Source organism: Pteropus medius, unplaced genomic scaffold (assembly GCF_902729225.1).
Source record: "Pteropus medius unplaced genomic scaffold, Ma_sr-lr_union100, whole genome shotgun sequence".
Taxonomy (NCBI): domain Eukaryota; kingdom Metazoa; phylum Chordata; class Mammalia; order Chiroptera; family Pteropodidae; genus Pteropus; species Pteropus medius.
Window position 1 is genome coordinate 5,793,814 of NW_024349505.1, and position 20,514 is coordinate 5,814,327.

General features: G+C 37.2%; 1 protein-coding gene across 2 annotated transcripts; it reads left to right on the top strand.

The window, feature by feature from the left end:
• Positions 1 to 47: 47 nt before the first annotated feature.
• On the top strand, positions 48 to 12,496 carry CWC15 (CWC15 spliceosome associated protein). 2 transcript variants are annotated; one of them, XM_039882011.1, is made up of 7 exons: positions 48 to 203; positions 1,461 to 1,599; positions 2,165 to 2,277; positions 2,892 to 2,980; positions 4,413 to 4,526; positions 7,723 to 7,841; positions 11,658 to 12,496. In XM_039882011.1, exons 2-7 carry the CDS (start codon positions 1,469 to 1,471, stop codon positions 11,785 to 11,787), a joined length of 696 nt encoding a protein of 231 aa, XP_039737945.1. In that variant the 5' UTR covers positions 48 to 203; positions 1,461 to 1,468; the 3' UTR covers positions 11,788 to 12,496. The 2 variants fall into 2 exon arrangements, with proteins under 2 accessions (XP_039737945.1, XP_039737946.1); XM_039882012.1 differs by lacking the exon at positions 48 to 203 and adding an exon at positions 241 to 454.
• Positions 12,497 to 20,514: the final 8,018 nt, after the last annotated feature.

The window sequence follows — 20,514 nt, forward strand, 5'->3', positions numbered from 1 at the left end:
CCCACCCCTTGCTGTCGTCACGCGGACTTCCACTTTGGTCTCTGAGGATTGGTCGCTGCCTCCACCTCTGAAGTGCGGATAAGAGCTTCGAGTTTGTTTCCGGGTCTTGGGCTTTGGCCCCTGGCGCAGAGGATTCTGGGAGCCAAGAGTCGTAATGGTGTCTGTATGATCACCGGAGGCTGCTGCATCGGACCTCGGCCACTGTGAGCAGCAGGAGGATAGCAGATTGTCTTCTTTATCCGAGTGGGGCGGGAGAGGGCGGTTGGGACCGGAATCGCCGACGGAGAACCGAGCACAGGCAGAGGAGACCCCGGAGCAGTGGGAGGGTGGCGGAGCCCAGCGCCTGTGGGCAAGTCTTGAGTGCTAGGGGCCGCGGATAGCGCAGCGCTAAGGCAGCACTGCAATCGGCGTTAAGCCGGGTCCGGGCCTCCCATCTGTTGCAGAGTCTGGCAAGGTGAAGAGTCAGCTAGTTCCTGGTGACATCCCGAAGACGAACTCCCGGGAGGCGGGAGCGATAATTACGCGGGGTTGTGTAGGAGACGGCGGCGCCCCCAGCATCATGAAACCCAGTTAGCCCCCCTTTGGATACATCCTTTTCTCTTTTTTGAAAATCTAGAGACGTATACCAGTTCCCCCAAGTTACCCCACACACTTACTTTTTTTTTTGATGCTTAACGGGGTTTTAGTAGCCACGTCTGCTGTGCTGTATTCTTTTGGATGTTCAAAACCAAAAGTAACATAGGGAACGAGTCCCTGATTTGATCAGAATCTTTTGGGAGTGAGGTTCCTGTCTTTTGAGCATTCCTTTATTTATGACCTGCAAAGCATCTGATTTATGTTGGCAGCTGTAAGAGAAAGTTGGGTCAACAAAAGGTTCTCGGAGAATTTTGCCCGCCTGTCATTAAAGTTTAGCACACTTTTCTCCAGGATTCTCAGTAATTGTGATTAAGATATTTTTTTTAATGATTTTTAAAATATTCTTTTTGTTTTTGTAGTTACTAGCCTATTTCTGTTGTGTGAGATTTAGATAAAATGCGAACCTTAGCGAGTTTGGTGGAATAAGGTTGAGTTGAGAATTTTTAAAACTCAGTCATGGCAGTATTGTATTTTACAAGAGTTTTGCCAGATCAGATCTCATAGTCTATGAGGAATATTCTCATTCCACTTATGACAGAAACTTAAGCTAGGTGACTTGCCCAAGGTCACAGAACCAGAAGGAAAACAGGAACACAAACTCAGATCTTCATGACAGAATTTTTTGTACTAATAGGAGCTTCCTAAGACGTTATATCCTTTGTACACCCTGAACCTAATTTTTTCCTTAGAATTTTTGTTTGACGTTAAGTAAGTTTTGGGGAATGAGTTATGGAAATTATTTCACAAGAATAGATATTGATTAATACTTTATAAAATGGGAGTTTGTCATAGGGGAAGTAACTTGATACTATTTTTCTTTAAAGCATAAAAGATGACAACAGCAGCTAGGCCAACTTTTGAACCTGCAAGAGGTGGCAGAGGAAAAGGAGAAGGTGATTTGAGCCAACTCTCAAAGCAGTACTCAAGTAGAGACCTACCTTCTCATACAAAGATAAAATATAGGTAATGAAGACTCATTTTTTTCTTGTTTATGAAGCAAAACCAAATCTGTTAAATGGCATGGTCATGACATATCAGCACATTTGGGTTACATCACTTAAATAATCTATTTTCATTAGAGTGGAATGTGGTGGTGTCTAATGTTAAAATTATGTTCTATGATTGTAAAATGCTACCAGAAATTCCCATTAACCAGGAATTTCGTATGGAGATGGAACAATATCTAATATATTACCTCATAGCGACCATGCACTATTAGCACTAATCAGTCTGAGATTAAAAGTGTTCCTGTAATGGGCCCTGAGTTGACATACTAACAAAAATGTAAAGAATTTTAATCAGTCTGCAGTGTTATGAGAAAATGTGTGATTCAGTTTGAGCTTGAAATACTGGAAATGCCACAAGGACGCCTGTTAATAATCTTCAGGTTAGGGCAGTAATGTTGTCCAGTTCCCTCTTTTATGCTTGAGAGACTCAAGGACAAAGTAGCATTTTGTGAATTGTTTTCCATTGCTACAGCTATGTGGCTTTTGGGGAACACTTTTGCCCTGGTTTGTTTCTACTTTAGACAGACTACTCAGGATGCCCCTGAAGAGGTTCGGAACCGTGACTTCAGGCGAGAGTTGGAAGAGAGAGAGAGAGCTGCTGCAAGAGAAAAAAATAGAGATCGTCCAACCCGAGGTACAAACACTACCCCATACTCGTGTCTTGTAAGATTAGGTTGACAGTTGTTTTTCTTTCATATGGTAATGGTTTACAATTTTTGTTTGCTTTTAAATATTGTTGTGAGCTTGCAATACTTTCTAAAATGATTAGATTAGGTTAGAGATGATAATAAGTTTTTTTCAGTACTATCTTTTTATGCTTGTATGTTAGAAGGAACAGGGTGAGCTGGGGATATTTAGTAGCCATTGTTTCAGCTCAGATCAAACAGACTTTGATTATTTACGAGAGCCAGACTTTTTGAGGTCCCATTATTTCTATTAAATTTTCTCATTTTTTTCACTGGCTAGATGATAATGAAGCATCTAAGGGCAACAGTTATAATATCCTTTATATTTCTAGCATATGTAAACTATTCTCTAAATTTCCTGAGAAAGGCTATAGTTCCCATATTAAAATCATTAATTCAGTCAACAAATATTTTCCAAGAGCTTATTTGCCAGGCACTGTGGTTTTTCTCCCTGCGGTCATGATGGTTATAATCTAAGCTCTGTGTGCCCACAAGTCCCTAAAATGTTATAAGAAATGCAGTACTCATTTCAGTAAACTAAGTGATCTTTGTTTTTCCTCAGAACATACAACCTCCTCTTCTGTGTCAAAGAAGCCTCGGCTAGACCAGATTCCCGCTGCCAACCTTGATGCAGATGATCCTCTAACAGATGTATGTTTTGTTTCTTCCTTTCTTCTTCGTGTAGTAATTTATGTTTTCTGAAATACTTTTTTAGTCTTTGGCTTTCATTGCCTTGCATTTATTTTACTTACTGTATTTTTATTTAATTACCATAGCCCTGACTTCAATGGTAAACTTTATAGTTGATTTTAAAACAAAAAAGTTATATTATAGTTAATCAAACTTCAAGAACAAGTTTGATCTTTGGAGAACCAAATAAGGGAGTGATCTATTAAAGAATATTAACTGAACTAAAGAATATTAACGAACAAACTAAATGAAAACAGACTCACAGATACAGAGAATAAACTGGCAATTGCCAGAGGAGAGGGGTTTTGCGGGGCTGGGTGGGAAAAGTGAAGGGATGAAGTGCAGATTAGTAGTTAAAAAAGAATCATGGGGATTTAGAGTGTAGCATAGGATATATAGTCAATATTATTATAATGGTTGTATAGTGCCAGATTGGGGCTAGAGTAGTCAGAAGGATCACTTCATGGATTGTATAAATGTCTCACTTTTTAAAATTTAAAAGAAAAATTAAACTATGGAGATTGGGCTACCATGTAATAGTCCTCCAGAGGGCACTCTTCAGACTGGACTCTATATTAGTAGCACCCCCTAGAGTTGAAGTCAGGTGCCTTTCCACATTATATAACAGGGATGCCCCTCCAGGTGCGCAGAGCACTTAATGGCCCCCTCTGTGCCTAGGGAGGGAAATGACCTAAGTAGAAGGTTGTTAAGGATTAGTGTGTAAATTAACATTGAAATTGAGTGAAACCCACAGTATAATTAATTTGCAGTTTTCTGTATACAGTGAAAAAAATCTTAGTTACTTTTTATGAGTAGCATCTAATTAAGCACATGTATCAGCAATTCCCGAGTTGACAGATTGAATAAATAATTAAGTAATTAAATATAAAGAACTCAGTTTTAAGGGAGATTTAATGATTATTCATTTGAAATTAGTTTCTTCTGAGAATTTAGCACCCTTTTTGTACTTTTGATTATCCTTACTTCCTAGCTTAAAGTTGTTTTGAGTTATGTAAAATTATGGATTCTCAGGGTAATATACATATGTATTGTTTATCAGTGTAAAGTATTCCTTTTCTGGTTTTAGAAATATTTTCATATATAAATTTTCTGTCAACCATGTAAATATGAAAGGTACTTTATTGTACTATTTGCTGTTACAATCTCTAAAACACATCAGCGGTTGGCATTTTAGTACGTATTCATAAGCTCTTTTGTGGGTTTTTATTTTTTGATTGGTTTTTGATTTTAATCATATTTAGGTGCATTTATCTTTCCCACTAGGAAAATTAATCTTGCTCCAAAGATTTGGTAAGTGCGATTTTTATGGAAAAAAAATGAATAATATGCATTTTCTCTCCCAATCTCCTGGACCTTCACCTTTCTTTTTTAGGAGGAAGATGAAGATGAAGACTTTGAAGAAGAGAGTGATGACGATGATACTGCAGCTCTTCTTGCAGAACTAGAAAAAATTAAAAAAGAAAGAGCCGAAGAGCAAGCCAGAAAAGTAAAATTGAAGTGTTAAATGTTAACATCTTTTTACGTGAACTATAAGTAGAAATATTTTTTAATTCAAGTAATGTATTAGAATTCATTGTTATCATGTCTAGGTATTCTAGCTCCTGTAGATCTGTAAATCCGATAATTTTTGTGACATCCTAGATCTCCTGATTATGTTCGAAATTCTTTAATAATACTCATCAAATTGCTCTTCATTCACTTATTTGTTGTTCAAAAGACATTTATTCTATTAAGTGTCGGAAGAATCAAAGATGATTAAGATATAGTCATAGCCTACAAAGAACCCAGGGATATAATGAGGCCATCTTCATCTCTGTCCTTGTCTCCTGCCTCAAGCTTTTTTCCAAGAACTTGTCGAGGCAATCTTTCAGTAGATTTTGTATAACCTCGGACTAACTTCTCTGAGTGCCAACAGTTTATACAATGGAAGAAAGGAATGTCTAATGCAAAGATAGTTAAAAGGATTAAATAGGATCCATAATACATACCTTTAAACTTTAAGTTACCCAAAGTAATAAAAATAAGAGATGAAACTGGAGAAGTAAGAGCATATCAGAGCATTAGAGGTTTGTAAACCAGTGCTAACGGAGTTTGGAATGTGTTCTGAAGAATATGGAGCCAGTCCATTTCACCAGGAGATTGCTAAGATTGGATATGCATTTTAGAAAGATTTCTCTGGTAAAAGTATGGAGGGTAGATTGGGAAGAACTGATTTAGGAGGCTTTTCCGGTAATCCTCACATGCACTCACGAGAATCATGCATAGTAGGAATTGGAATTGCTGGAAGTAATTAAACAGGTGCTGATAGAGCTATCAAGGAGGTAGAATTGACTAGATAAAGTGAGTAGATGTGGGAGCAAAGGTGACCCCCACCCCACCACCCCCCAGTTTCTGTGTAAATGTTGGTGCCATACGCTAATATAGGGAATGCTGAAGGATGAGCATGTTTACTTTGAGAAAAGAGAGATAATGAGTTCTGTTTGGTACATGTCGAATTTGCTACATTGTGAGACATTTCAACTAAAGGTATCTGCCTCCACTTTGAACCAGACCAGAGCCCATTTTTTATGATTTCTGTGTAAGATTTCATTTGAGCCAAGAATTGTTCTGTTTTAAGAAAGGAGGAAGACGACTTGATAAAAAAGACTAATGTAGGTTAATGCTTGGAATCTAGGAAGGTAGAGTTCATGTGGGTCAGAAAGGTCAGGGAAGAATTCAGAAAAGAGGTCAAATTTAGGATAGGCATTGCAGACTACTAGAATTCACATTGGAAGAAGAAACATTTTAAAATATAATTCTCATTAAAGTTTGGCATAGGATAGCATAACTTCTATAATAACTTATAATTTGTATATCTAATTATGAAAATCAAAGAATTATAACATTCCTAATATCACTTGCGCACCACTAGAGGGCAGTTCTGTTCCAAATTCTTTTGAGTTATCTAACATAAAGAGATGAGCAATTTAAATGCATTGGGTTAACCCTTAGAAAGGATAAACATTTTAGACAGAATACCTTGTCATTTTATTCATCTAACCGCTACAAAAATGTGTTAATGTTTCTTAGGGTTGAATAATAGTTTATTTCTTTTGTCCTTATTTCTCTGTTTGGCCTAGTGACTCATTTTTTGGGCGTCCCAAAATAAAATTTTCCAACCAGTCAGCCTATGTCAGGGGCTGGGAAACTTCCTATAGAGGGCCAGATAGTAAATATTTTAGGCTTGCAGGCCACACAGCCTGTTTAAACACTTGAGCACTGCTTGTTACAATGCAGGCAAAACAAAGTGGTGTGGATTTGACCTGCAGGCTATTCAGCCTTTAGCCTGTGTTCATGAAGCGTTATGTCCCTGGTACTTGAATATGGAAGGAGTTGGTACCTTTTTTCCCAGAGCTGTGTGGCAACCAACCAGTAACTCTAAAGGAAATAATATTCCAAACATAGAATGGCCAGGACCTTATTACACACGTTGTTATTATTATTATAAATTTGGATATATTGAATACTTTAGCTCCTAGTTTTCTAGCATCTCAAAGAAATGTCTTTTTTCGTTCAGCATCAGTATAATTCATTAAAAATAAGTAACTTTTAGAAAGCTATCTGTTCTTAATCTATAGTGGATTTTCTTAACTTTAAGTTTTGAGCAGTGACCTAAAAGAATTCCCTCCCACTCCCTCCCTGAAAATCACATCTTCTCACCCCCAGTTACTGCTTCATAAAAATGAAATCCATTGGTTCACATTTGGGTGTTGAAATGAGATATCATTGACCCATATAGAAAATCAGACTCTTTTTCCAAGTGGTTTAACATAGGTCTATTTTAAATGGACTTCCAGAAACTTTTTTTTCCTTCATCTATTAAGTCATCAATTTCAGTCATTCCCAACACACAGCAGAGTCAGATTTATCTTTGGTTTAAGATAGCGTGGAATCAGGTAGATCTAGAAATTATGGTTAAGATTTTAGACATTTTATATTCCTAATTCTAAGAATGAAACTGAGGGAGATTTGAGTTTAAAGAGGTTAATGCTAAAAGTGAAGAAAGACAGGCTTATAATTGATAAGATATGAGTAATAAAAGTAGAAAGTCAGTAATAAATCATAAGAACAAAATGGATAAACTTCAGGTAAATTAGTAGAAATACATCTTAACCGAATATATGTACACTAACACATTTTGATAGTTTATCTTATTTTAGGAGATACTTCTTGGATAATAATTTGTCATAATTCATAGAGATGCAAGTTTACATTGTTAGTAAATTCAAAATAAAATTATATTTAATTACAGTTACGTATAGCCCTTTATTGAGGTACTTGCTCTGCTAAGTGTCTTTTTGATGTTTAATATGTTCTTAAATTATTAAAATATGTTTTTTGGTGTACTCTCAAAATAAGCAATTTTAATGTACTTGAGAAAGAAAACAGATTTAAATACACATCTTAAAAATTTCGAAGTCGGGAGTAATGTGTGATGGCAAGCCATGAAATATTTATAATAAAAATGCCAAATTATTTTATTTTGATAAGTGAGACTTTTCTGGTATGTCTTGAAAACAAACAAACAAAAAACCCCACTACTTTGGTGCTTATCCCTAACATTCTTTTTAAACATGAGCTGTATAAGAAGATTGACCCCTGGAGTTTAATTAAGTAAATATGACTTTCCCTGTCATTGGCAGGAACAAGAACAAAAAGCTGAAGAAGAAAGGATTCGTATGGAAAACATTCTGAGCGGAAACCCTCTTCTTAATCTCACTGGCCCATCCCAGCCTCAGGCTAACTTCAAAGTTAAACGAAGGTACTATACAGTAATGGGTTGGAAATATATACACACAGATTATGAGTTTTACCGCAAACTATATTATGTAAAGCTTCTAAAATCCCACTTGCCACTGATATTCTTTTCTGTCAGATTTTGGAATAATGGAAGGAGGAGAATGAAAGAAAATAATTTATTTTCGCTAGATATTTATAGTAACCAGCTGTATACCAGATACTGTTCTAAACATTAGAGGCAGAGTAGTACACTGTGAGCCGTTGAACCTATAAAGCTTACATTTTGGGTGTATGTGTCAAGGGGTCCCCAAGACCACTCTTCACATTCTGAGACTCACTAGAAGGACTCGGGACTCAATATATAGTTGTATTCATGACAAACATAGTAAAGATACACAGTCAAATCATGCGGGGAAAAGGTACAGAAGGAATCCCATGTGCACAGTAAGTACTGAATATGGGAAAATAAAATGGAATAGCTTATAGGAAGTGCAGAGTGACCAAAGAACCCTGTAGGCTTAACTTTTAAGCCATTTCTGTTATTTCTCACTGCCTCTGCTGCTACCACCTCCCTGCAGAAGTGATGCAGCTCCCCTAACTGGTCTTCTGCTTGCATGCTCACCACTCTCTCCATCCCCACCCCAGTTATTTTCTTAACATAGCAGCATCATGGTCTTTTTAAAATGACAGGTTGCAACATGCTTTTCTAAGCCTTCCAGTGGCTTCTCAACTCATTCATAGTAAAAACTCAAGTCCCTAAAATAGCAACAGCATAGTCAAGGAAGGATTTGGTGGGCAGGTGACATTTTTCAGAGACTAGACTTCAAGATTATTAACCTGAACAGTTGAAAGGATAGAGATGGGGAAGAATTAAACTAAGCTTGGGGGCAGGGGAGGTGACAGGTTTAAGACATATTAATTTTGGGATGTTACATACATCTGCGTGCAGATGTTGAGTTGGTATCTTGATATACGGTTCTAGAGTTAGTCTAGGCTAGAGATAATGAATTTGGGATGGGTCAACTTACTGAAGTTTTCTAAAGCCATGAAGACTAAATGAGATCACCTAGGAAGTGAATATAGCCAGAGGGGAGAAGTCAGGGGACCAAGTTTGGGATAATGTTTAGAGACTGAGTAGATAATTAGCTATCAATACCTGGAACAGCATCCAGTACATACTAGGCACTCAATAAATATTGATTAAATGAATTACGAATGAAAAATCTAGGCTGAGAAGGAGCAGCCAGTGACAAAGGAGGAGAACCAAAAGAGATTGATGGGTATTTTGGAAGCCAAGCAAACAAAGCTTGCTTTCAAGAGGAAGGAGTGAGTGATTATCTAGGTCAAATATTGATGACAAGGCAAATAAAATGAGTACTGTGAAGTGGCTGTTGGATATAGCAACATGGGAGAGCAGTTTTGATGTTGGGATGGGCTAAAAGCCTTTTGAGAGTGAGTTGAGGAGAGAGTGGATAGAGGAAAATTGATTATATTAATATTAAACTACACCCATCCCTCGATTTACGTGGATTATCTGTTCCACGCGTCTTTTTTTTACGTGTAAGAAAACCGCATAAAAAGAATCCACTAACACACAAAAAAGTACTAAATAAGATAATATAAGTCAGAAAAATATTTATTTCACATATTTTCACAAAAAAATGCTAATGAAAATTCAGAAAAGATAAATTTTGTCCACTCTCTGTGTCTGTACTGTAAAGCAATCAACCTCTTTTTAACTGACACGAAGTCACTATCTTCATCACTTGAACTATTTGGAAGTACTACTATGGTTTCATTATTTATGTTTATGTTTTTGGATGATCTTTTTCCAACCCTACCTTTTGCTAAGTTTTCATAAATTCTTCGATATTCAGTGCAACATTTTAAAAAATGTTTTAAAAATTTTAAGGCTCGTTGAATGTTTGGATCAATATCTAGAATTGCAGTTTCCAGTTTTGTGGCCAATTGAAGAGTTTTGCAAATATTTTCTGCAGTGAATGAAACTGGTTCAAGGTCACTGCCGTATTCATTGGCAAGATGGGCTTCGTATAGTAAGTGAATTAATTCATTGTCAGTTAATTCTTGATCAGCCAGTAATTTGTTAATATCATCTACATTCAAATTATCAGAGCCGTCTTCTTGAAATTTATTTAATAATAATGTCAGCTAATCCTTCTTCAGTTGCTGGAACCATATTTGTTGGTACAACCACTTCTGGCCATATTGCTTTCCAGCAAACGTTTAAAGTTGATGGCTTTATATCCCTCAAAGCTAAAGCAATATTCTTGATACAACTTAAAATTGTGTATTTATTCCAGGCTTCTGTAACTGTGATTCATTATCTTCAAGTCTAATAAAAATAGCATTAAAACTTCATTTAATATAATTAATCTTAAAGGTGGAAATAATGCCTTGATCTAAAGGTTGGATCAAGGCATTATTGGAAGTTGGAAGTTGTATTTGGTGGCAAATATACAACTTTTATATTTGCATGTTTTAAAAAAATTGTGTAGATGACCAGGTGCATTATCTAAAGTAAAAGTATTTTAAAAGGAAGACATTTTTCCTTCATATAATTTTCAGCTTCTACAGCAAAACATTGGTAAAATCAATCCTGAAAATCATCAGTAGTCACGCATGCTTTTTTACTTGCCATCCAACGAACGGGAAGATTATTAATAATTGTATGTTAGTAAGTATTAGTTCTTTGTACGTTGCTGAGTTAAGCTATTGTTTTTTAGAAAGAATAATCTCCAGTAAGAGAAGTGAAAAAGAACTGTGTAAAAGTAACACCGCATAGATGGATACATATAAAAAGCCCACATAAACGGAGGGTATTTACCACATATTAAAAAAACACATTAAAAAAATACCACATAGATCGAGGGACGAGTGTATATAGTTTGTTCTTCTGTTTTGTTTGGATTCAGTTGGAATTGTTTGGCAATTGGAACATGTCTTAATATGCAGGTCACATGCGACCTAGCTCTGCTCAGCTTTTCATGTTTCTGTGTCCTGCACCAGTGATGTCTTTACTAACACTCTTCCAAAGATGCCCATGTTCTTTGCTTATTTTCCGGGTGCAGTCTCTTCTGGCATGTAATAAACATATATTCTATGAGCTTTTATTTTATATGTATTTGAAAATGTATATATTATATATATGGGTTTGTGTTTTATATGCTAGATGGTATTTTGAAATTATACTCTTTATTTTCTATAAAACAAATATTTTATAGCCTATCCGTGGGTATTTTTTTCCTGCTTGTATATTATGAAATCCAACCAGAGGAATCCAACCAGAGTCCTGCATTCAACTGCTGTTTCTGTATATTGGCACTATATGAGCCTTAATGTTACATCCCAGTAGTTTCTTATCCTTTTGTTGTCCTAAAAATATAAATACTGTATTGGATGATTACTGAATGTTAACTGATGAAAGCGTATATATGCTTAAAACCACACAATCTGAACTACAATAAATTGGTCATCATCTAGAGCTGTCTGTACTAATCAGGATAGTATCTGGTGCTGCCTCTCTTGTTTTAGACCTGAAAACATTCAATATTTATGCAATTAAAATTTATGTATTTCTGCTTTTTAACTCAAAGCTTCTTATAATAGAGAAGTCATAAGAATAGGAATTGCCCTTTCTGCTATTATAAAACAAGATTACAACCTATTCAGAATTACTTTATCCTTTTGGGTGTAATTGCTGCATCGAATGATACATACATATGTTGAACATCTTTCTGTGTAAGGACCAAGTTTTGCAATTCACAGCGTTGTCTCCTGATACAACAATAGTAAGAGTGTTCTTTTTTTTTTCCTTCAGGTGGGATGATGATGTTGTTTTCAAGAACTGTGCAAAAGGTGTAGATGATCAGAAGAAAGACAAAAGATTTGTAAATGATACACTGCGATCTGAATTTCACAAAAAGTTCATGGAGAAATATATTAAATAGTACAGTTTTATGTGCTTAATTAAAGACTGTAAAATGTAAACAATCATTTTGACTTTATTTTGGTTAGTTTGGTTTTTTTTTTCCCTTTTCCCCAATTAAATTGTGTATACGCTTCTCTAATTTTAAGTTCCAAAATATCTTTTCCTTTATTGATACCTTATTTGATAAGGACTTGGGCATTGGTTTAACCCAGTTTCCAGTCTCTGAATGTTCTCAATCATATAGTTTCTTTTTAATATGGGAAAGAGAATCTGCTTGTAATAAATATTTTTAAGAATCTAAATAACCAAATCTGTGCCCCCAACTTTTTGTTGAAATGTATGCAGCTTATAAAATATTGCATATTTTCTTTTGTATATTGTATTTCTTTGTGCACGAACGTTTTCTCATTTCTCTAACATTGATTTAAGATCAGTTACTTCATGAGATCCTCTCAGTGTTTAAGAGAATGATAAAAGATTGAAGGGATTCTAATTTGGACCACACGTTGCTATGGAAGAGTGTCCCGAGTGTGTGTATCTCTTCTGCAGGTGTTCCTTTTCTCTTGGCCCAAGACAAGCACTTCTGAAGCATGCCTGGGGAGCAGGTGGGACTCACCTGTGTTCTCCTGGATACTCAACTGCCTTGTTTCTCTTGAGTGACACATATTAGATGTAAAGCCTAGGAAAGTTTAACATCAATACATAAAATAAAATTTTTGGAAATAGAATTTTGCTTGTTTGTTGTCTTGGAGGATGTGTATGTGTTTATGTGGGAATGTCTCAACATAGCTGGGAAATGAAGTTTTCATAAACTTGGACTGTGATTTAAGGGTTTCACTTCAATACAAAGTTTGAGCTCAAAAATTAAGCCTTCTACAGATAACAGATACCCATTCTAAGACCTTACCCACTACTCCAGCGTTTCCCCAGTGGAAGCTTGGACACAGGATGTATATATCTAGCCCGAGTCAGGAGCAGAGCTGGAAATGGAGCCCAGGTCTCGACTCCACATTCATGTTCTGCATTTTATTTCCCAACTGACCTATACATACAAAATTTTGAATACTTTGACTAGTTTTTTTAAAGCCTTTATTAAAACATTTTTATCTCCAACTTTACAGTTTGTAAGGTGGCCTTATATTTTCCATTTTCTTCATAGCAGCACTTACATAGGAAGGAAGCACTGGGCTATTCAAAGTTAAGGAAAATGAAATTCAGGCTGAGCGATGGTTAATACCTGTAAAATGTAAACGTCATTTTGACTTTTTTTCCCTCCCCTCCCACCATTTAAATTGTGTATACGCCTCACTGTTGGGACATGTATGAGTGCCTTAAAACTACATGAAAATATGCTTACAGATGTGAGCAGCATTGTTCGATTTCCAAAACTGGTTCTTGGGATTATGAGTAAGTCCTGAAGAAAAGAAGTGAGCACTTTACAGAAGCTCTGTGTTTTAAACATCCGAAAGACATATAACTCATATTCAGGAGTCTAATACAGGTACAACCATTACTCCAAGATCCACTATTTCCTATTAGAGCCTGACAGTTTGAGGAAGAATCAGAGGCTAATTTCAATGACTTTTTTCCTTTCTGTAATAATTTCCACTGTAAACATTGTATAACCCATCATAGATCCAGGACACACATAAATGTTACAGTTTCAGCTCAGATTTATAGAGCAGATAACAGCCTTAAAATGCCTTGCTTCCTCGTTGTGTTGACTTGATTGAAGAATCAATCTAATCCCTTTAAGGGCCCATGCTGAGCATCAAGAGGCAGGGCTTTGGAGCCAGATAGACCTGGATATGATGCCCAGCACTGTCATTTCAGGCTCTGCTAAAGCAGGCTGAATGTTCCCCAAGTGGGCTTGGACTGCAGCTGTTTGACACCAGTCCCTGTAAGAAGGGCATCATTCTTTGCCCTGTTTCATAGACAAGGAAATAGACATTTGTAAGAGAACTTTAAAAACAAGCGAAGTCAAATCTTTAAGGGTGCAGGGCAGAATTCAAACCTGGAACTGTATTCTAAAGCCCACCCCTCTAACTGATGTGCTTGCCTGCCTCCTCGTGTTAATTAGCCCTTCTGACTTTTCTCACCAATGAAACGATAGCAGAGACAATCGTAAGGGAGTTTGGTGGGAATTAATAATATAAGGTGTATAAGGTATAAGAGTCTGGCAGGTACATAGAGAGATTTCATACATGTTCTCTCTCTACCTGCCTCTACTGGCACAGAGCAGGGGATGGCTAAAAGTTTTAAAGCCTGTTTCGCTCTATCATAAAGGTCTGGTTTTGAATGAAGAGTTTTCCTAGCCCCTCAGAGCTTGGACTGGGCAATAGGTATGGCAGGGCAGGGATGTTTTTGCTTGGTTGCAAGGATTAGAAATCCAGTAACAGAAACTCAAGCGAAATAGAGGTTTATCTTAAGAATACTTCAAAGGCACCTCCTCTATCTAGATCTTACTCTGCCTCTCTCTAGTCATCTACCATACTTCCTCTGCAAGACTAGATTTCTGCACCAAAAAACTAGAGGCCACTCATTCACGCTCCTGGCTTCCCTGGAAGGGAGTCTTAATGACCTTATAGCTCAACTGGTCAGCAGAGCTGCTGTGTCCTGAGACAAAGCTGCTCCAGTGAGTAGTGGCCAGGAACCAGGTTACATGGTACAAATGTAGGCAAGAGCAGGGAGATGTTGATAGTATAATCTCTGGTACTGACACAGCTTGAGATACTCAGCTGCTCCTGTGGTAGACAAAACCTGGAAACAGATATCACAGCTGTAACTCCAGTCTTAGGGGTAGTACCTGCGCCATGCTGGGCACATCACAGGGGCTGGCCTCTGCCCCCAGTGCAGGCCTGGGCACAGGTATAATCAGGGTCAAGTACCCACCCAGACACAGGTGGAAAAGCTGGGACTTACCAGAGGCCTCGGAGTCCTGCTAGCAGAAGGCCCTGCTGGGTCAGTTTCCTGCTGGACACAGGAAGCACCAGCATCAGGGAGCAGGGCGGGGCTTGTCTTGTTCTTGTCCTACCTTCTTAGAAGTAGGACTAATGGATTGAACCACTCCTGAGGGGAAAGGGAAGAGCAAGTGAAAGGGAGAAGGAAATAGCTGGAGCTTCTGAGGGCTGGGGTATTGGCCCCAATCCCTTCTTCCCTGGGCCAATGTCAGCGGAACACGAAAGACACAGCACCAGCCTTGGAGTCACCCTTCAGTAAATGCTAGGGGCCATTTTATTGTGGCGGTGGTGTTGGGATGTTGTACGCACACCTTTCTCTAAATCGCACTCTCAGAGAGGCCCCCACATATATCGTAGCTCTCGGAGTCTTTTTATACAGAAGCTCTCTTGGTGCATTTTTCATTTTTATTTTTAAAAAATGTTCTGTTCTCTCCTGGCCTAGTTCTTGGAGGCACTTTAAGAGGGAAAAGAGGAGGAGGAAGGAATCAGTAACGTTCACACTCCTGAGAGAGGCATCTGCCAGGTTTCCTCTGCAGGGTGATCTTTTCATCTCGCTGTATTTTCAAACAGCCTCCCTTTTGAGAAACAGGCAGAGAAATGGCTCCTAACAGCCCCAGACTAATTGGAAGCAGTTTCTTGGGATGTCAGCCGTCTCTGTATGTGCTAGAGTCTGAGGAAGGAGCAAAGAGGAGTGGGGGCTTAAATAACCTTCTGACTTTTTCAGACAGAAGGATTCTAAGGTCCTGATGAGATTTCCTGAACACACACACACCTCCTCTAACTCTTGTCCTCCGAGACTTATATTCCCCAAGGGTGGGTTAAAGAAACGCTGGGAGTCGCATCACCCTCTTGAAGTGTTTACTTCAAAGAAGCCCCAAGGAAGAATAAGCCGCCAATGAGGAGAAAAACTGGGATAAGAGAAGTGGCAAAGCTCACAGAGCATCTAAGCCTGCTCCCCTTGGCAGCGGGCTCTTCAGTCACCAGAGCTGCTAACCAGGCCCCTGCCTCCCGCCAGGCCACCCCTCCCCACCATCCCTGGAAGAGGTGCTACCATCCACTGCTGTTTAAACCCTTTATTAAACAATCACCATTTAGGAAAAACAATGGAAAGCAATCCCATTGATAATAGTTACAAAAAAACAATGTCATAAACTGAACAAGAAATGTGCAGGAACTCTGAGAAGAAAACTCTTAATACACTACTGTGGGACATTTAAAAAAGGCTTTAATAAATGCAGAGAAAAAAATGTGGAGAAATACCTATTTTTGAATGGGAAGAATTAATGGTATAAAGATATCAGTTCTCCACGCCAAAAAAATTATGATGAAATTCCAGGAGGTTGGGATTTTTAAAAATTAATGTTTTGACCAATTATTTTTAAATTTTCTGTTAAAATAAATGTGTAAAAACATCAAGAAAAAAAATCTGGCAAAGAAGAATCAAGAGAGGGGTTTTCCCCACCAATTTTAGAATGGATTATAAATACATAAAAATGAGTGTGGTTCTGGCACCAACACAGAGCGATGGGGAAAAAAATGGAACATAATAAAAAGCAGAAACAAATGCAAATACATAAAATAATTTTGCATATAAGAAAATTTTTGAAAGGATAAAAACAAGAAAAAAGAAAATCAATAGGAGAGAATGAACTATTCAGTAGATGATGCCAAGAGTTTCCCAACCATTTGGTAGAAAATAAATTGTTACTGTCAAGCTGATGGCCAAGGTAAGACTGATAGATTCCACCAGTAGAGAAATAACAAGCCCTTTTTAGATTTAGATAGTTCGGTACTTACACAGTCAGCAAAAGGAAGTAAACAAGGGTGCTAGCTCCCTGTGCAGGGCAACCCCAAAACAGAAGGGACTAGGCCACAGCTACACTAATGACAGGACATCCTGGTGCAGAGACACCAGTGCCATGCTGCAGCTAAGTTTCAAAGCTTTCCACTCTACCCTAAAGGAGGTGAGTAATAAAACCTCAAACCTTATCAAAGCCAGGAGGCCATGGGAAGCTGTCTCCCATAGCCTGAGAAATAACCTTTTAGCAGCTCCTCACAAGCCTTCCATGTTCCCATGTTCCCAGAGGATTCCAAGGCATTCTGTCATGATTCGATCAGCTGAGGTCAAGTGCTGCTCAGGTGGCCTGTGAAAATGCATGCGAGGTCATGGGTGCCAGCACAGAGGTGTTCTCTGACACCTACCTGACAAGTCCTCCAAGCTAAGTTCCATGTGGTTTAAAGATTGAAAGAAAAAAATTAAAGAGAAAAGTATAGATTCATATGTGTTTAATATTGAGGGGTGGCCTTTCTAAGCATGACATCAAAAGCAGAAAACATAAAAGAACAGCAGATAAATTGATTACATAAAAAGATTTTATAGATCAAAGAATTTAAAATACCAATGATAAGATTAAATTTCTTTGCTTAGATAGCTTTTTTTAAACTTTCTTAGAGTTCGTTTCTTTTCCTCTTTAATGTCTTCATTTATTTATCCTCATTTAAAAAGTGATTTCATTATAATAGATAAGCAGTCAACTTCTCTTTTCTAGAACTTTCCAAATGGAATAGTGGCCCCAGAATGAGTATAATTATAGGACTGCCTCTAATGCTTTTTCATGTAGAACCCCATATTTACAGTGTCCCATGTCTTTCTTCTTCTTGATATGTTTTTTTCTTTTCATGGAATACATCCTGAAGTAATTTCCTAGGAAAGGATAAATAAGGTGAAACATCCGTGTCCTTCCTTGTATGTGTATGTCTAGTTTTAGTCTACTCCACCCACCCAGACTCCCTTAATTAATAGTTTTCCTGAGTATGGGTTTAAAATAAATTTCTCTTAGAATTTTAAAGCTTTGCTTTGTTTTTTTTTTCTAAACTTCAGTTTTTCTCTTGCAAACTCTGATGTCAATCTCTTATATTCCTTTATATATGTCTTAGTATTTTGTTTTTAATGTCCGCAATTTTTGGATATGTTCTCTCCTCTCTCTCTCTATCTTTCCTGTTCTAAAATTTCATAATGATGTACCTAACTGTGAATCTATTACCACTTATAATGTTGGGTTTTCAGTGAGTCTTTCAGTGATTCATGGCCTTCAGGTTTAGTAAAAAATTCTCATTTCTTTGAAAATTTCTCCCCTCCATTTCCTCTTTTGTCTTTGTTCCGAATTCAAATTGTTCGATAGATTAACCCTCTATCTTTCATTTTTCTTCCTCATAATTTGGTCTCTATTTATTTGTTCTGATTTCTAGGGCATTTTCTATTCCTTTTATTTCAATTATTTTACTGATTTTTAAAAAATTTTGACAATCACACTTAAAATTTTAAAAATATTTTCTTTATTCTCTAAGCCTCTTTCCTAATACCCCAGTGGTTCTCAGCCTTGGCTGCACATCAGAACTACCTGGAACATTTTAAAACTGATGCCTGGGCCACACCCTAACCAATTAAATTAGAATCTTTGCAATATCTTTTGACTCTTTCTCAGGTTACTTATTAGAAAGAGGAGAAAATTGCTTGGTCATTATTCAAGAGTAAGTCATTAGATGTCAAAATGAAGGAGGGCCATCAACATTTTGTTTTCCCTCTTAACATTCTTTGTACTAAGAAATGGATAGGATATCATTGGTTCTGATACAACACAAATATTAACATATATTCTGTCTTTTATTTAAAAAGTTTATTTGTCCCATTGTCTTATCCCTCCAGTAGACTGTATTTTTCTCTCTAGAAAGGAGGAATTGCATGTTATGCATTTCAAGTTCTCAGCACTGTACATTGCACATGACTCATTTTTTCTATATTGAGTTCTGTGTTTTTGTCTAGATATCAGAGCAGGTGTTCATGAACTAGTCTGGGCTCAAAGAAGTTGTAATGAAATGCTTTCACAGTCAAGCACAAAGGACACTTGCTCACTGTCTCTCTCTCTCTCACACACACACACACACACACACACACACACACACACACACATATATGCATGAGCACAATCTGTTTCCTCAGCCTATTCCAAATTGCTGCAGTATGCGAAGCTTTTACCAACCCAGTTGTTTCTCCACGATCCAGGAGGCGGCATGCTGTCATGGCTGCACTAACTGCAACCTAAGAAAGTGCACTGAGAAGGGACTCCCCGGGTCCCAGAGCAGATGATGAAGTTATCCTTGGCAAGGTTGGAAACCAAAACCAGCCCTCTGCCTTTCCCTCTCGAGATTCAAGCAGCTCTTGTATTTATAGCGTACTTTTGGAACAGTGAGGATAAGGTGCCTTATCATGTTAGGAAAATGTATAGGGTCTGAATGTATTTTTAACCCACAATGAAATATTGCTCAAGCTGATTTATGGGTTATAAACCCCAGCATAGTTTGGCCAGAGCTAGACTAAATACATCTTGTGCAGGAATTCTAGATACAGAGACTCTCAAAGGTCTTGGGAGATCTACGTTTCTCTTCTTGGGAGACCATTCTAATGTCAGGGGAAATTTTTTATTGATACTATATTAAGGGATCTAAATGATTGATTTCCAAAAGTTCAGCTCTTCGATTTAGTGATTCTGTGACTTATGTGAATTGATTTTTCATATCCACAAATATATTTTTGTATAATGTTATAGTTTATTTAAAAGTATTGTAAAAGTTATTTTCTGGTAAGTTTGGACAGCTTGAGTGATAAGACCCCTCCTCTCTGACCCAGGGTTGACTCTGTGGCCACTCTCAGGGCAGGAAAAGTCAGGGTTTGTCTTACTGTTTCTCCAAGAGAACAACTATCTGTGTGTGGATCCTCCTTCTGCCTAGTGGTCCACTGTGAATGCAAGGTCAACAGCCATCAAATGACAGGCTTGCCCCTTTCAGATTTCCCTGCTTACCTTCCTCTCATTTCCCAAACAGAATACATTGTCCCTAATGAGCATTTTTAACAATTTAATGTATTATTTTATTGATGCATTATTTATTCTTCCTCTTTAATAATTACTTTGTAAAAGTCTCACCATGTCAGCTGATACATACTACTCACCACAGACCTTATTTACATTGCTTTCGCCTCACTTGGCCTCTGTTTTTTAAATTTTTGATACATATATTTAATTTCACATCAAGTAAATATAATTCTATCTCATATATTATGTGTGCTTTAAAAAAATAAGGTTAAAAGAACAGATACTTTTCTTTTACTTTAATTTTTGCTTTTCTTTTTCTCTCTGCTCTTACTTTTTCATGTTAGATCCCACCAGGTAGCCCATGTTAACAACCCAATGTGTATCATCCACATTTTCCTCTGTGTTCATATAATCATGCACACGCACACACACACATTGTTTTACATATATGGGATCATATGACATAATTCTGACTGTTATTCTCGCTCAACAATATTTTATAGAAATATTTCCAAGATAACCCATATGGTTCTAATTCATTTTTCTTAATGGCTCTGTGCAAGACTCAGTGGTATTCTGAAACCATCTGGTATGTAATAATTACCTCTTGCAAGAGCTACTTATTAAATATTCAATAATATTATAAGCTACTTATAAATCATAAGTAGCTTGAAATTATCCATAATAAAAGAATTTACACCATGGAAGGTGGCAAACACTACAAATCAGGACCTTTGTTTTTTCAGAGAGCTAGCATACCACCGGGCAAAGTTTATACTAATTTATACAAGTGATCACCTTTTGACTGGCTGTTCATTTTATTTCTCTTTTCTGTTTCTTTTCTGTCTCTCCTCTGACTGTGGACAATATTTTAATAAACTCAGAGGATTTGAGCAATGCTGAAAGAAGAGGCTT

Coding starts and splice junctions, on each gene's coding strand:
- CWC15 (XM_039882011.1), top strand. CDS start 1,469: ATGACAACAGCAGCTAGGCCAACTTTTGAACCTGCAAGAGGTGGCAGA. Junction 1,600..2,164: donor CATACAAAGATAAAATATAG/GTAATGAAGACT, acceptor TTTCTACTTTAG/ACAGACTACTCAGGATGCCC. Junction 2,278..2,891: donor TAGAGATCGTCCAACCCGAG/GTACAAACACTA, acceptor GTTTTTCCTCAG/AACATACAACCTCCTCTTCT.